Below are 19,352 nucleotides of genomic sequence, written 5' to 3'. Positions count from 1 at the left end.
TTCCTAATATTTATGAAGCTCTATCAATCGCATTAACACTACCTGTATCAAGCGCATCGCCTGAAAGGTCATTTTCTAAATTAAAACTAATTAAAACTAGATTAAGAAGTACAATGGGAGAAGAAAGGCTGGAGTCGCTTATGATGATGTCTTGTGAAAAGGATATAACTTTAAGTCCTGATGAAATTATTAAAACTTTTTCAAGTAACAGTGATATTTTAAAAAAGTTATTTTATTAGTATATTTTAAATGTTTAAATCTAGTATGATTAATTATTATTTTTAAATTAATTTAATAAATGTTAAGAAACTATGTTTAACGTTTATTTTTTCTATTAATAAAGAAAAAATTGTTTATTATTTTATAAATTATTATACTTTACATATTATGATACAAAAAAATTAAATATATACTTATTTATGGAAAAGTATTGTTTTTCTTAGTAAATCATATTATTACCAGGTAGAACAACCAATTGTTTATACTTTTTTATAAAATATGATACCTACAAAAGTTAAAAGTTAAAATGAATTTAACACTATAGGTATCTTAAGGCAATTCAACTATGGCCTAATAAAAAAGTAGTTGTAATGTAAAAGATATTATGTAGAGAGCACAGTGTACTATGTTCTAAGAGATAGAATACCAATGAGATAAGATAATGAATATTAGATAATAAACCTTAATTGATACCAAGGCCGTGACTGAAAAAAAATTTCGGGGGGAAGGGGGTCCAATTTTTTTAATTTTATTATTATGTTGTTTACAACTATAATTACATTGGTATTTTTATTTAAATAAATATAAAAAGATAGATTTTGGAAAAAAAATTTTGGGGGACCCCCCCCCCACAGTTATGGCCTTGATTGGTACCCACTCTCTCCTCCAGACCCATACATAAATATGGAATTGATTTTGATTCAATACTATCAATATTCAGTTAAAATGTTGGTAGGTAGGTGAAATTAAAAAAATATTTGTCACACCTATTTTTTAGTAGTTCGGCGCCACTGTTTGTATTTATGTATACGCGTGCAGACGGATTACGTATTATGCATTAGATGTATGATATATATATATATATACATTATAATGTACATATACGACGGTGCATTTCTGTCTGAGAAAATATAATAATATTTTGTCGGGTTTCTCGTTAGCGCAATGATGAGACACGACCCGCCAGCTGCTGTAGTAGCTCGTTTTTCTTTCACGCGTCTTTCTAGTGTGAAAAGGTACAGCTCGTCTGAATATCGGATAACAGACTTCCGATAGCCACACAACTAATAAATGAAAAAAAAAATAACAGCGGTATAATTGCAAAACTACTCAGTGTATATGCGAGCATTATATGTACCTATACCTATGCAATAGTATGTGTTTGTAAGTGTGAATACGATTTACGATTATGTATAAAATTGTAAGAGCCAAAATGATCATATATTATTATATTATTAGAGCTATATATTGGTAATTATATTTTTATCAAGATATTAAAATTGTTGAAAAACCATATAACTCATATAAACCTATACATAAGTATATATGTACGTATGAATGGGATTTTGTAAATCTCGTCAAATATGTTTAATAATACATACTATTTTAACAACAATATTATCGGGAGTTAAAACTAAATTTAATATAATAATAATTAGTGACTTGAGATCAAAATAAAAACAGTTAAAATTGTAAAATTTTCGAATTACGTTCAAGGTATATTTCAAAATATCCGAATATTTGACTTGTCGCGTCACTACGATATAATCTCATATGTATACAGTATACACATATTATTATTATTATTATATTATTTTAAGCGGGTACCCTGCGGAGAGACTGCTATTTGGATAGGCATACATTCATTTTGAAGCTATATACCTATGTAATATTAAAATATACAACAGTCGTTATTATAATAATACGAAGACTAGCCCGCGATATCATGTTATTTGGTGTACCACAAATGAAATCGATTATGAACGTTCTTAATTTCTATAATCGTTTAGAACGAATATTGCTTTTAATTAATTAATTCAAAACGATTCGTATGACTAATGGTTTTAAATTTAATTTTGCACGCTCAAAATATCAAACGCACGTAATAATATATTATTATATTATATACCAAGTAAGAAATTAAGTATCTACCGTATCTGGCTTATTATAGCTTTTACTTTCAGATGAGATGTAATAATGTACATATACATATTTTTTATTAATAAACGTTTCAGTTTAATCAAAATATTACACAACATAATTTGTTTGCAGATAAATCAATTTTAAATCGGTCAATATAACACTTATTATTGGATTGGTAGCACATCTCATAGATTATAATTTATTATATATTATATTATATTATATAATATTATATATCGATGCATTTTCAATCTTCTAATACGACAAAATTAAAGATACTTCCTGGTTGTATAAATATAGACCACACACTAGATTTAAACGTCAATTATTTAAAATTTGCATGAACAGCAGTAAGTATATAGTACATTATACACTTTACATGCCTTTAGCTATACACCACCTACACCTATTTAATAATAATTCGATCACGACTTGAAACAATATGATTGTAAATAGATACACCAATTTAATGTTAATTTTATTATACTTTTCATTCAAGTATTCTGTATAAAATACTCTCGTAAATTTTACCACCCACAACAACTGCAATTTTACTATAGGTACATAAGTCTGCTACAACTCTTTGGTACGTGAAGTCACAGTTCACATTTTTTATAATACGTTGATTTTACTTTGAAATCGTTGCACGATATTTCGTAACAAGTCATACACGAGAATAAGACAAGTATTATAAATTACATTTAGGTAAGTATATATTATTACGGTGTAGTCTGTGCCTAACTAAATTATAGCAAATTGTAAAAAAAAATAAAATAAAATAACTAATTTTTCTATAATTTTTATTGCTTAATTGTTATATTTAATTACAGCACGAAAAATAATATAAATTTACCCTTTTTTTAAATTTATATATAATAAAATAATATGTACATTTCATATTAATTATTATTTTTTGATGAGAATCATTTATATTATATATTAATATAAACATATAGTATACATTGTAATATAATATAGAATATAAATATTGTTTTGTGTATATAATACAAACATAAAATTGAAAATAAGAATATTCAACAAAATAATTTGTTTTTTTTTTTTTTAAATTTTTATGAAATGGATTCAACATGGGATGTTGTATAGGTCTAACGTTATTATAATTTTTTTTTTATAACTGAACTTATATTTAAAATTTTTAAATATAGTGCGTTTCTCTATGACTATTATATGTTATGTTTATTAGCTACAAGAACGGCCGTTAAAGTCACTAAGGTCACACTCCGTTCTTTACGTTCTGTCAATATAATACTTATCCGACACTCGCGAAATCATAAAGTTTAAAATTACTATATTATATCGTGTACATAACATGAAATGCAATGTTATTTATGTCTTTTAATACACGTGTAACGGATACGTATGAATTATTATATTGTACGATTTATTTTAAGCGTCATTCTGCAGCGCCAGTCCAATCGCGAGCGTACCTATATATTTTTACACGTTTGTTTGCACAGTAGAATATAAAACACAGCTATTTGACGTTCATTCTTCCGTCGCAATAAGTACCCGGAAGGCATTTGGCCACGATTACGGGTGCTAAGAGTAAAATAAGGACGATCAGTGTATATAGCAATTATATGTAGATATACAGAGGGGTCGCGGGGGCGCGCTCGTTTTACCATTAACTCGCGCTATACATAATTTATAATATATTATATAATACTCGTCCACGTACACATAAACATATCATTACTAAGCCCGCAAAGCGACCGAGCCTAATAGAATTAATTTTCTGGCGTACGTCGTATTCAACCCGCGTCTCGTCATGCAATAATAATAACAATATCGTTGGATCGAATCGGTTCACACGTTTCACGTCGTTAATATTATTATATACCGGTAACATGCTTATGCGTATGAGTATATAACATAATATGGCTCGTATTAATCGTATTATATTATAATGTACTTCTAGCGCAGGCGTAAATTAAAAACGAGGTAAAAAGAAGCCACGGTGGTGGCTATTTATCGGTTTTATAAGATATTATTTAATATTTATACGGGCACTTGTAGTAGTTATAACACTTATAACTTATATTATAATAAAATCTCAATCGTCGTAATTGCGCGATAACATAATAATTATTATAATATAATTATATTTATGCGTCGAAAACCGTAATCTTATTTTTTTGTATTGAAATCATATTATATACTCCAACCTAAAATAAATTCAAATGTTTTTAAGGACCTGACGGTGCATAATGGTTGATTTATAATATGTTAGTATTGGGGAAATAGGTTTAGGTCTGGTTTAGTTTTTCAAAAATTTTGCATCATTCATTTATACATTTTGATTATTAAAAATTATTAAAATTGTCTTTACTATTAAATGTTTCTATATACATTATCCACATTATATTGGGTGTGACAAGATCACTCTTTTGATAAAAAAACATTTTTAAATTTGCTTTTATTTTTTATTTGTAAAAAAGCGTAGTACAGTACAATATTCCGTTTACAAAAACCGCGTGAACTGTTGAAATACCTCTTAACTAACATTTTCAAATTATCACACAGTTTTCAATATATCCGATATAACTTAAAAGCGTGCATTTTTCCGAAGGTGTTACCTTGGCCAATAAATTTCCTTTATTGAAAAGCTTTTAATCGTGAAATTCTAACGAAATCCATAGGTCGTTTAAAAAAAAAAAATTCACTCACACACTCACACTCAGTTATTGCTCAGTTAATACTATATTATATAGGTATCTATACTAAAGTAGTATACAATATATATACGCATATTAAGTAAAACAAACAATATTATAGTATAATATAGTTGCGAGAATAAGTATATACATTGTTATAGTCCGATAAACCGTAGTTACTCACAGCTGTCGTCGTCAAATAGAGTTTAAAAGTCTGGAAAACGCGTACCTTATACGTTTTAAATCAAAGGAACATCGCGTGCGAAAACCGTGCGATTTCTACTCACGGTCACGGGGCACCCAAACAGAATAAGTCTATAAATCTGGATGCAGTGGCTGTGGTGTGTGTATATATATCTATAAACATCGTCGCGGTGTATATTTTACCTATAAATCGCAAATCGGAGGCGTAGAAAGTTTGCGCGCCTATATTGTATTTGTGCAGCTATTGCGAATTTATCGTCTGCTGCGCTTTCACCCGCGCGCGCGCGAACAATAAGGCCGTTATATTATTATAGTTGTACATATACATATATATATATATATAAGTAGATACACGAGCGTACAACATTGTATTATTATAATAATATATACCTGTATACTACTGTATAGTTTACCTACATAATATGTGCACTAGGTATAAAATATACTGTACGCACAATGCTTCAATTTATAATATATTCGCGCGATTGCGGTGCTATACTTCAGTACAAGAGAACATTTAAAAATATATTATTTAATAAAACTATAGCTCTATATAATTAGCGTAATCGGAAAAAATTACGAATTTGTCGGATCGCGGACCATAACGTTGCAGCAATAAATACAATACTCTGACGATGCTCATAAGTCTTTTTACGATCGTTCTATTGTTGCAGTCATAGTCTTAACTGTACGTCCGTACCATATAGTGAGTGTTTAATACACACACACACACATTTATATATATATATATACTATATCGAGTCCTGAGTTGGTCACGCCGGGAATGCGGAAGAAGCCATACGCACAAATAATTATTTCTCACCCAGGCCAACGAGACATTATCTCCGTGTTAATTGCATATTTGTAATAAAGTGTATTATATATACAGTACATAAGAATTCAAAGAATCACTAGCGTTAAAATCATGAAATCTAGTGTTGAAATGAATAAAAGTTCTTTGAATTTTAACGAGACGAAAAAATATTTCCATTACAAAATATATAATCACATGATCGAAAAATTGGACGTTAGAGTATAAAAACATATATAACAATTATGGTGGTAAAATTAAAATAAATACCATATATAAACATAATAAATATTACATTTATATATATATATAATTTGAAGAATTTATGTTTTTTTTTTTTAATATTAGTTGCACTATAATTATATCGTACGGTATACATTCGTAAGGGCGCAGTACAGCGAACGATGTAAGTCGAGTATGAAGGGTTCGGCACCAAACCATATTTGCTGTTAAAGATGATCATTATCAAAAAAACCATCATATCATGGAATATATCAAAACTGCAGTTTTAATCAAATTATCGACGTGTTTTAAATTACCTTCTGTTATAATATACGGGTATTCGTACGAATGGAGGATTTCGGCAGAATAACCGCCATTTTATTTTTCCGGTTCACAGAACGATGATGATATTTATAATATATTTATATTATGTATGTATGTAATATTATATAGGTAGTGTATTACACGCAGATGGCTACGTTACCCACACTTGCATTGCGAGACCGTCGTAGCGTGACGGAATGGCGTCCGCGTAGTATATATTATTAAAATGATATATTGTATTATTATATTATTTTCTATTCATGTTTCGTACTTATACTACAGTTAAGTATGTAATTCTGAAGTTATAGCTCCTGTATTATTTACGTGTGTTGTTTTGGATCCGTTTGGGAACTCTTTTTTGATCCATTATACCAAAAAAAAAAAAAAATAAATATACGTTGCTATCGTTACCTAAGTGACAAAACGATATCATAAAATTATAAGAATATTTAAGGGGCTATATGATTTTTGAGTGACTACTAATTACGTCCTACGATAAAAATTTCTTCTTAATTAAGGGCTTAATATTTTTAGGATACATATGAATTGCTACCTATTTTTTTTTTTTTTTTTTTTTTTAACGTGTATGTTTACACGTATTACTATACTATAGTTGCTGATTGACTATATTATATCGAACAGAAAAAAATAATTTTACGTAAGTATGATAGATAAAGCAAATATTAAGGAGTACGTAACTAGGATATAATGATAAAAATCCGGTTCGTAGTTTGTAATATCTATGAGATGTAACTAATAGGTATGTAACATGTTTTTTAAATATTAAATTATTAAGTGTAGATTTTTTTATAAGAAGCCCAGGAAGCTTTGTTATAATATGTAGGTATCACATTTTGCATTACTAAGGTCTAAGAATATTCATTTTTAAATTTGTTTTTATGATTTTTTTTTCTCTTGGAGAGGGTATAAAGTGTTATGCTATAGAAGTTTAGGTTTTGATGTAAATAACTATACTTAAATATAAATAATTCGAGTACATAATTTAAAATTGGTTGTTATAACTACTCCAGTAGAACAATATTAATAATATGCATACTATTATCTTATCTTTCTATATTAGTAATTTATTAATATTTATGTATAATAGTATGCTTTATTTATAAGGATATAATATTATTCTTCTTATTATAAAATATAAATAACGAGTTACGAAACTCGTCCATTGCGAACACCGTTTTCTTCCCGGAACTTTTTATTACGCTATTGGATATCATTTTTAATTTCAATTATAAAAAAAATGCGTATATTCATATTATTGTTCACAAAACACGCCTTCTCATTCATCCATTAATTAATTAGTGCGCGCGTCATTTAAAACTAATTTTGTTGGCTGGCAGAATGCACGAGTGAATGCATTAATATAGTGTATAGTCGGGGTATACGGTGTGTATTGTACGTGTATATCATTAATATGAGCTGTATAAGTAAAAAAAAAAAAAATAAAAAATAGAAATGAAAAAAACATATTATACGGAGCAGATTTCGAACCGGTAACTCAATATTTCCGAACGGCACTATAACGTTTTAATATTATAATATTACAGTACAATGTTGGTACGCAATACAAGTTACGACACCACGCGTATTATACAGGTACGCAGGTACAGGAATATTAAATGCGACCAATTTGTTTAATTATAAAACGAGACCGAGAATCGATTATAAAGAAGAAAACAAGAATGAGATAAGACAATAATATAATCAACGACCAACGGCCGGCGTGTGCCGTCAATGGTTCATTTATTTTTCACGTGACGGCGGAAAAAAAAAATTGTACGTCATACTGTAGATAGACCTATAACACATATACGCGTAACAGCTATTGGGTTTACCGAACGCGTGCGTCGTCCTAGCAATTTAAATGTAAATCGGCGGCCCCCGTCCGGGTCACCTCCCGTAGGGTACTACCTCTCGCTCCTTTTATAATATTATATATATTTTATACGTAGCCATTAACGCTGGACGAACGTCGATCGACCTCCGACCCGGAAAACGGTGTGCGCCGCGTGACCATAATATTATACACGTCGTCGCACGTGTGTGTATGTGTGTGTAAATTTATATATATTTATATATATATAATTACATGTGAACTAACTACTAATAATAATATATACAACCTCCAAAAAAACATACACACGACGAATTATTTTATACTCATAACTCGTTCGAGGAGTTGTTTGGCGCGCGCCCACCGTCTATCAATCCCTTTACCCCCCATCCATCTATTGACTATAACCGTCTATCAATCATATTATTATTATCAGACTACAACTATACGACCATCACGACGAATGACTGTTTAGTGAATTTATGTACTTTCGATGTGGCACGTGAGCAAAATATCTATATAATATAGTAGGTACCTACTCACAATATCATAATATATTATATATTGATATTATTATTATTATTATCATTGTGTTTTACAGAATTGCAGTTGCTGTATAGTGGTTGAGAACTTGAGAAGAATCCGAGTATAAATGTATAAGAGCATTTTAATAAAACAACATTATTTTCAAATTGAGAATGAGAATTTGCAACACAACATAATGTATTGTTAAAAATAGTCGTATTTTCGAAAAATATTTATCTACATTAAATGACTTTGATTAGATTCAACTATTTTATGTACCAACTATTATGATGATCCGAATATGTGATTATTAATAGGTTTAAAAACGTATAATATATTATATATATAAATAAACCAAGTTAATATATAAAATAATGTTAAAAAGAGAAACTATAGAAATTTTGGTGCATTAAAAACATAACCCTTCTAAAGGTATAACGTCATATATTATAAGCTATATTATTAACATACATATTATTAGTTGAATCATGATGATATTTTTAGTGCGAAGGTTTCAAATTGTATTTATTGCTACAAATTGCTATTTTCCGTATTGAGAACCAAATGTCTTTGTATAATAAAATACAATTATACAATCATACAAGTCAATATGTTAACACATTTTTATTATATCCTATATTATAGTAGATATATATTATGATGATGAGAAAAAATACACTATGCCGATGCAATATGTTGACGGTGACCATGGATGAAAAGTATATTTGTTCAATGGCCAAGATGATGGCACTCAAAAATAATAAATGTTCATGTAGAAACTAGGTATACCGTATGTTAAAGAGAAGATCCTAAGTAAATTTCTTCTGTGTATAATATTGTCCTACATATTCCAGTAGCCTGCTGCTTTCCGCAAAGTAAAGTTTATGTATAGTCCATATAGCGGGTTAGTTTAAAACATATGTATATTAATAATATAATACGCGTAATTTCAAGAATAGGTACGTATACATAAATAGAAGAGAAAAATACAATTCTAGATAAACATCTTCTGTTGGTATATTTGTATTAAAACCAATTACCGGGTAAAAAATATTCTACGCACACACATACATAAATAATAATTTAATATATAGTACACTCATCATCGCCATGTAACTGTGTAAAAAGTAAATAAAAAACTCGTTTTAAGTCGTATTTTCGCGGTTTAAACGTTGTATTAAATGGTTTTTCGTGGAATGTTTTTCGTTTTTATACGGTAACATAACATTGTATAATGTATTATTACATATTAAATCGTACGCATGGCGCATACAATGTATATATATTAAGTCCTATATTTAAGACTGTTTTAAGACATGTACATAAAGTAACTACTTATTTAAACATAAAAGTGTGTATGAACTGCCATATAATATACGCAAATAACATAACCTTATAGAGTAATAAATAATAATATAATAAATACTGCACAAATAATTTAAACATTGATCGAATTGGCAAAAAAAAAAGTATAGGGAACTCTGTTTACTCCTTTAAAAATAACAACACCTCCATCACTTTTTAATTTTTATACGCTGATTAACATCATAAAATTATTTATAAATAATCAATTTAAAACTCAAATTAAATACATTATATGTATACTTGTATATTATTAAATATTATTAGTGGTACAGATATTGTAATTTATAGAAATACGGTTATGTGAATCATGACTAACGTTTATAAATCAGCCGGCCGGTTGTCAATATAATATATATAATATGTATAGCACGATAATTATAAATAAATAATCTAAAATATAAACTATGATATTTAGCATCTCGAGCATTTAAATAAAAATACAAAAAGATTTTAACGCAAATAATGAGTACCTACGTTAAAATGTCTGAAAAATTACAGTTAAGGCACCTACGCGGGGTACTTTTGCATCCTCGTCTTCATTAAAAACTGAACATAACACTGCAATAATGATTTATAAATACTAAGGGTATTATAAAATTCATTATATTATAGTATGTATTATGTAAAACGTTATGTAATTGTATTTCGTATAAAATTACTACGAAGAAAAAAAAAAAATTAAAAAACAAGAAATACATTTAGATGATATATTATATTATTATTTTATATCATTGAATATAGGTGTACCAAATTACCACATTTTACATGCACGGGTTCGCGCACATCAGAAAAATCATAACGCCACAGCGCGCGACGGCGGCGCGGTGGCAGATCGTAATCGACGCGGATGCGCGCGCGCGTACATAATACATTACAATAATAATACGCGCACCGATATAATAACAATAATCCACCCACGAGTGTACATATATATATATAGTATATACTATAATACGAGGACGCACAGAGTATAATAATATAATATCGTACTGGCGGTGGACCGTATAGGTATATTATATACACGATCATCGACAACCGGCATCAATACACACCGAATATTGCTGTGCATATATATGTACATAGGTATGTATTATATGGTACTATAATACAAGTGCAGGTATTATAATACTTGTACATAATAATATGTATATTTATAGGTATATATAGAGGTGTACATACTACATATATATGTACAGATATAACGTTGTCTCTGCGCATAGGAATGCTGGAGTATTAAATGCGCACACACACACACACACACACATATAAACACGAGTGAGCGTTATAAGCGAGTCCGCCGAAGTACTAGCTGGGGTAACGGAACGGTAATAACGCAATATTTCCGACTTTGGGTACCGCCCCATCAGCGGCTAATACCCGTGGTATTACATAGTGTGAGTGTATGTGTGTATGTGTGTGTGTGTGTGTGTGTGTGTGTATGAGACGTACCTATCTACCTCCCCTGCTCTTTCTCCGCAATGTACAATATGCGAGAGTTTCTACTCTCCGCGTACGCATCGAAATTGACTGTGGAAATGTTTAAGGACCGGTTTTTTGATTTTTTTATAACTTATTATTATGATTATTTTTCATTATTTTTATTTTGGAATTTTATAAGGTTACAAAATCGACACCGCTTCCAATACGTCAAAAAATGTTATGTTTTATGTTATATTTATAGATATTTACTTTCGTAAAATAATTCCCGCCACACGACGATGTATCAATATTATATGGAATGAATTCAAAAGCATAACTTTGAAATTAAGGCAAATACATTTATTTTAAATACATTTTATTTAAAATTAAATACATCCTAGCTCAACTCTAAATCGGTAATACAATTGGTATACAAATTATTTCGAAATATGATTCTTTAAAAATGCTTTAAAATATAAAAGATTGTTTTAATATCAAAGTGTTCAAACAATGTTTATTGCTTTTATTGTACGTTTTTAATAGTTGGTAAATTATCTATATATTATTATTGCAGATGAACACTCTCGGTAAATAAAAACAGTATTTGCTTGGATATCCAAACTGTCACGTATTAATATGTTTCATTACAATAATATTATGTTAACTAGATAAATATATATCATGTCTGCGATCGATATCTGACCAATATTACGCGCGTGTAATGCTTCACCGCGCGCTACAGAATCTCTTTGAAAACACCTATATTGTAAGCCACGATACTCGCATGTTTTTAAATGTTATCCGGTAACAACATGTGTCGAAGTATACACATATTACAGAGATTGAACTGTAGAACTATGGTTGATAAAGTATGGTAGTAATATAAAGTACCGATAACTGCGTTGTAGTATAAGTATATAACCGTTTAGTATTTCTATGTGTATGTTTGTGTAATGTGTATATATTATTTTCTCATTGTGAATACGACCGTTTTTATTTTTTCTATCATTTGGCACCATCTTCGCTATTCTGCAGATAACCCATCCCTCTTGGCCACACTGCTCAACCATGAAACGCATACGCACAGGAATTTTTACGTGTAAGTACGTATACTACTTGTAACCAGTATGTAAACAGTATATCTTCTTTCTCAAATCGCACGTCTCACACCGATTTATATATATAATGTATCGTCATAATCGTGTTGATTCTGCAACGTCCAAATAATATTGTCATGAGCATATTATTATCATCATCGTCATCATCCATGTCTGTCCGGACTGAACGAAAACAGACAATTAGTTTAATGGCAAATCTTGCAGTTTTATATTAAATGTATAAAGTATACATAATACATATTATGTACCCAAGTTTAACTTAACAGCGTTGCAATACACTCAATTATATACCATGTAATAATATGTATAATAAATACGTTTATATATACGTATATGTAATCCAATGATATTTTTTCATCCGTTTTGGCCTTTGGGACGTTTTGTCTGATCGTTTAATCAGTGAAAATAGCATTTCGTCCATTTATGTTAACGAGTATAGCATATAGTATAATAATAATATAAGACATGTCGTTTTTAAACTTCGATAGCTTTGGTGCGGAAAAACCTGTGACGAATCGTGTTGTATCCCCTATAGTGTGACCATTGTAACCTATGTATACGGATATACGATACTATGAAAACGTGCGGCAGCAGATCGGAAGAATTGTTTAATTATTGTCTCGGACTCTCGACGAGAAAACAGCGAAAACGGCACCTCCGGTGGAAATAAAATCGTTAAGTTGTCCCTATGCGACGTCCGTTCATCCATTGTATGTAAATAGTCCGGGACGGGCATAGTGCACGCGAAAAAAAAAATTGAAAAATAATTCACCTTCATTGTGTTTCGGATGAACGGGTCGCGGATGCTAGAGGCGGTTGCGGTAGGAGGCGGGGGGATGAAGTTTTTATTATGTATTTATATATAAGTAAGATCGCAGATAACGAACAATATGTTATTGTGTATATTTTATTCTTCATTTTTTTCCTCTCTTTATTATTTTGTAGCGTCCGAGTATAAGTACATGCCACACTGTATAATGTAATATAATATACATATAGCATATTGTATACATATATGTGTGTTGTTTTAGAAAAGAAGACGCCTCGAGCTCAGGGGCTATATGCAGTGTGTGTACGGGGTATATTATAATAGTATAATAGCTCCAGGTTGAATTTGCATAATATTATATAATAAACTGCGATGAGGTCTATCTAATCTTTAGTAGCACCACCCCCTAGTCATCAACGCAATCTTGACATGATGGAGCTCCAAAACTCTACTAAAATGTACGATTCGTAGAATGCGTGTATTACATGTATGAAGTCAGTTTTGTTTTAACTCTGATCAAATCATTTGAATTTTTAACTGCTATTGGTACTGTTATTACAGAGTAAAATTTGTATCTGGGTTGTTATATTATAATATGCCATACAATTCTAATGATTATCTTGTCAGCTAATATTGTTTAATTCATTCTAACGGGTGGCGTACATGTCTTCGAATAACAAGTGTAAGAAAAATTGTTTATTCGAATAGATATATGTTCGAAAAGTTGTATGAACGAAATTATATATTAAATATCATGAATTGTATCATGAGAGCACATGAGTTGGGACTAGCCTATTTGCGTTACCCAGGAGACACCACGTGGATGTTGGCTTGAATATTTCCCAAAAATTGTGTTTTTTGTTAAGTTAAAGTATATATTAGAATATTAGATTCATTTAAAAAAATAAAATATTATTGGTGTACCAGCTAAGGTTGCACGGGTAATTGTTCAACGTCTAATCTGGTGACTCCAATATAGTTGAATATCGTATTACCATGATCATTGACCCTTACCATGCGAAGAAGAGTAATTGAACTTCAGCTAATCTTTCGATTTTTGATATAGGCAATATAGGCGAATATCATTGCACCGTGGAGGGTCGTTGATAAATTTTTTTTTTTTATTAATTTTCAAAATATTAAATAGCTATTTTTTTATTAAAATAAATAATTTTTGAACATATAATTTTTCGATTACATTACTATTCGAACAAATAACTTTTCTTACTTTTGTTGCCACTTTCATAGATATACGGGGTGCGTTTGACTCTGTTAATATACATATTCTTGTTGATTATATTATCTCTTTAAATGCCCCTCCGGAATTCGGCAATATATTACTCTCCCTTTTCAATAAAAGGAATCTCGTTTTCTCTTCTTCATTTGGTTCTTTTAGTTCTCGTTCTACATTCACAGGTCTCCCACAAGGAAGTTGCCTCAGTCCCCTTCTATTTAATATATACATGAGCCTCGTTGCAAAAAATTTCTCAAGGTCTGGCCACAACTGCCTTATCTACGCGGATGATATGGTCATCTTTTCTTCAAATAAATCTCTACCTCTCGCCATAGAACGTTTAAATGCTGCTCTTCAAGATCTAATAACCATTTTATCTAATGTATCTCTGGAAATCGCTCCTGAGAAATGTAAATCGGTTATTTTTACTCGGCGCAAATATTTTGATCCACATAACATATACCTAGACAATTACCTCATTCCTTTTGCTACAACCGTAACCTATTTAGGCATTACCCTTGATACTAAACTGCGTTGGATACCTCACATATCTTCACTTTCTCTCTTCACATCCCGTTGGTCAAACTTCCTCAGGACTGTATCTAATACTTGGTGGGGATCCCATCCTTCTAGCTTGCTATCCATCTATCGCTCTATCATACGTTCTAAATTGGACTATGGTTGCTTTCTTTTCGGTTCGGCCGCCTACTCCAACTGGAAAAAAATTAATATGCTCCAATCGTCTTGTCTTAGAACTATAATGGGATATGTCAGGTCTACCCCTGGTCCGGCGATGGAAGTTGAAACCTTCTGTCCTCCTTTTAATATTAGATGCCGATGGCTCGCAGGAAAATTCATTTTAAAATCTTTAGCGCATTCCAACCACATTATATTCGATACCTTCTATTCTCTATATATCACTTGGCGTTACACACCCAAGTCAATGCCGGTCCTATCAATTGCTGCAAACTCTCTCTCCAATTTTCACCAATTTGTCTTAAATTCTTATAAACTTCCACTCTATGAGCAACCTTTTGACTCTCTCCTTTATACCCCTTTAGTCCAAATTGACAATTTTTCTAATTTTTCACACGTTGAACTTAAATCTATGTCTTCTTCTTTTGTTAATAAACTTTTTTCCAATTTCCTCAATCTTAATTACCCCAACTTCACTATCATATACACCGATGGTTCAGTGTCTCCTTTATCAGCCGGCTATGCCTTCTATATTCCCGAACTTCATATATCTTTCTCTAACAATCTCCCTCCTTCGTCCTCTTCCTTCACTGCTGAATGTTACGCTATTTTCGAAGCTCTTCTTTTTATTTCTGATTTAGCCCCTAATAGATACTTAATTGCTTCTGATTCCATGTCCTGCTTACAATCTCTTACATCTAATCCATTTAATTCTAAATTATCCCCTCTTGTTTTTCTAATTAAATCATATATATACACTCTCGAGCAGTCCAATCATCATATTCAATTTTTATGGATCCCTAGCCACATCGGCATACATGGGAACGAAACGGCTGACGGGCTCGCCAAAGCTGCATCCTACACTATCCTTCCTCCTCTTGCGCAATTGCCTTGGACCGATTTTTCCCCTTTATTGCGTCGTCATATTATCAGCCTCTGGTCCAATCACTGGAATAACCTGCCTGCTCACTTTGCTTCTAGGTATAAATCAATTGTCCCCAGTATCATTAATAAAAAAACTTGGTTCTACAACTTAGACCTACCAAGGTCTATCATTGTTCGTTTTAACCGACTCCGCGTGGGTCACTCACTTCTTCCAGATCATGCATACAAACTTGGCCTAAATGACTCTCCCCTCTGTACACTACACATAACCGAAAGCATCTGTGACATCTCTCATTTACTATTTGACTGTCCGTCATTGTATTCTAAGCGTACATCCTTGATTAATTATATTAAGTTCTTAAACATTCCTCCCACTCTCCCTTCTATACTCAACACCCAAGTCGAAACAGTTATAAAAAAAATAATACATTTTTTATTGGAAGCTGGCTTTGTAATTTAAGGTGGTATCTACGCACATTATTATTTAATTAGATATTATAATTTGTTACTTCTTTCTTTTAACTACCTTATTTTGTGTTTTACTATATTTTTGTCATAGCTATTACTTGTTCTACTTAATAATTGTTGAGCTATTATAGTTACATACTAAAAGCTAATAAAAATAAAAAAAAAAAAAAAAAAAAACTTTTCTTACACTTTTCATTCGAAAACATGACTTTCGAAGACATGACCCGTTCCGCATTCTAAAAGCACGTAGACTAAATAGAACATCTGTTGATATGATAAATAAAAATCAAATAAAATTTCGATAAATAGTGACAGTTGGTATTTTTATTTAAGACCACCCCAGAATGAGTGCCATCACTCCCATAAGTATTTTAAATATAAAAACAATAAAATTTATTATTATAACTTAAGAAATCATAAAAGTACCTTAAAGTATTAAAATAATTTTAAAATAAAACATTATGACGTGTTCAAAAATTAAATATTAAAAACTTTTAATGGACCATTATCCCAAAAAATATGAATACGAGTATAGTTTACATTTCTGATAATATATTTTAGACCACTAAGGCGCTACCTAAATATATGTTTATGAGATAATGAAACTATACATGACCGTGAATTATAATAGACAAGAAGTTTTTCATGTATAGGTTTGTTAATATACTAATTTAATGTAAAGATGTTAACATTTTACATGACGATATTTAGCTAATTGCTTAAAATAATATGTTTTGTCTCTATAATACTTTACACGTGTCTGTCTACCGGTATTTATATTTTATACAAATTACACAATACTACTGTTGATATTTTTTCTTCTTGTACAGCATCAGTAAAATACGAAACCATAAATTCACAGAACCGATTTAGATGTACACGGCCCTTTTAAGAAAGCAGAGTGGTATTGGCAAACGAGATAAAACAAGTGACCGGTTATGTGTTGGACGATTAGAATATAATGGATTTCACTTAAAAAAAACTCGCTTTAAATACATGACATATTAAAATACAACCAATATGCTTTATGTTTCAAAAAATCATGTTAAAACACCAAATAGTTAACCATAGTCCATGTAGTATTAGATCCTATATTTCCGCAATTAGGCCTATAAAATAAATTTCTTAAGAGTCTGATCTTGGTTTAAAAAAAAAAAACTGAATTATTACGATGCGTCATTTAGAATTGTGTAATTGTACATAAATAAAAATAATCTTGATTTGTTAAGCACTCTGGTAACGTACCTTAATTGATTTAGATTTAAACAAACATTGCATTTGCGAAAAATATACAGAAACATATACCTAGCTAGTTGTTATACCGCCATAATATATAAATACGCGTCTATCGACATAATGATGAAAATATATGCTGCATCGGTAACAGGCTTGAAGCTACAAACATTGCCCATATATTGTTACATGATTTAAAATAGGAAAAATCAAATTATAAAAAGTTGTAGGTACCTATTATATTCAACGAGATGACATTGCCAAAATTGACAGAAAAAGGTTAAAACATACATATACACAATATAATAATAACAACGACACTAACTAATAAGATTCTTCGAATAGCGTATAATAATATATGTACCTATTGCGTATATAATATTATTATTATACAGATCACAATTATTATATTAGGGGAACTGCGAGATGACGACGATGTTTGTTCGCGTCTGAGACGGCATAATTATCTTCTTATTCAATTAGACTGAGGCCGTTTTTCCGTCTCTCGCCACTCGCCCCGGAGCCGCTTCTCTCTCTTTCTCCATACCATTTTTCCCCCGAGGCTTACACGGTCATTAGGCCAGTCATTATTGAATCAAACACGGGCCAAAACCATCATCAATCAACGGCAGACCCGATGAAGACGTATTTTTCTTCCGTTATATTATAGCAATAATGCGCACGCCCGTGTGAATCCGCTTGTCAGGCACACAACCGCTTTTTTAACAATTTTTTATTTTTTTCATTTTTGGTTAAAGCGGCAAACGCTTACAATAATAGTAACGATAATATGAAAAAAATCATTTGTTTAAATACTCTTAAAGCATTGACTGCGATGATTAAGACATGACATCGTTATTATTTCATAGTTATGACTTATGAATAATATAATAATAATAATAATAATAATAATAATAATGATTCAGACTTAGTAATAAAACAGAACTACACGAGAGCATGGCCCTTTTTCGCCAAAAACAACAAAGGTACGATTCCCACTTTCGCCAAAAAAACTATAAAAACCAATGGTTTTAATTTTTAAGCAATATATGTTGTGGTATGTATAATATGCAATTGTATAATATTATTTAAAAACTCTAATTTAATTATGCCTATATTCAATTTATGTAAAATTATCGTCTACTTGTATTATAATTTGAAGTATTGAAGTATTTAAACACAATAGATATATGATATGGCATTGTATAAAATTTAAAAACTCTAAGACAAGCTTAAAAATAATCGTTAAGGTCCTTATTAAGCATTTGATTTGTATACCTGTATAAATATATAATATTAATACACGTTTGAATACAATAAACTTTAATTTTTTCTAAGATAAAAATGAAATTAGTTTTTACAGCAACCCAGAGACTTAAACGTTGCGTGTACGCTGTTCTTTAGTATTAT

The 19,352-nt window shown here is 30.4% G+C and overlaps 2 protein-coding genes across 2 annotated transcripts in view; one reads left to right on the top strand and one right to left on the bottom strand.

Annotated features, from left to right (window-relative positions):
- LOC112597436 (neuronal PAS domain-containing protein 4A) overlaps positions 1–19,352 on the bottom strand; it is a 131,486-nt gene that overhangs the window by 75,087 nt on the left and 37,047 nt on the right. The gene's annotated exons all lie outside the window — the stretch shown is intronic.
- Positions 14,837–16,788, top strand: LOC112597437. Its single transcript, XM_025343482.1, has one exon. The coding sequence runs from the start codon at positions 14,890–14,892 to the stop codon at positions 16,699–16,701; it is 1,812 nt and encodes a 603-aa protein (XP_025199267.1). The 5' UTR covers positions 14,837–14,889; the 3' UTR covers positions 16,702–16,788.

This window comes from Melanaphis sacchari, unplaced genomic scaffold (genome assembly GCF_002803265.2).
Source record: "Melanaphis sacchari strain LSU unplaced genomic scaffold, SCAv2.0 Contig41_pilon_pilon, whole genome shotgun sequence".
NCBI classification, from domain to species: Eukaryota; Metazoa; Arthropoda; class Insecta; order Hemiptera; family Aphididae; genus Melanaphis; species Melanaphis sacchari.
This window is presented reverse-complemented; position numbering and strand designations above follow the sequence as displayed.

Bases quoted from the DNA above. Each gene is read 5' to 3' on its own strand.
- LOC112597437 (XM_025343482.1), top strand. From the start codon at position 14,890: ATGAGCCTCGTTGCAAAAAATTTCTCAAGGTCTGGCCACAACTGCCTT.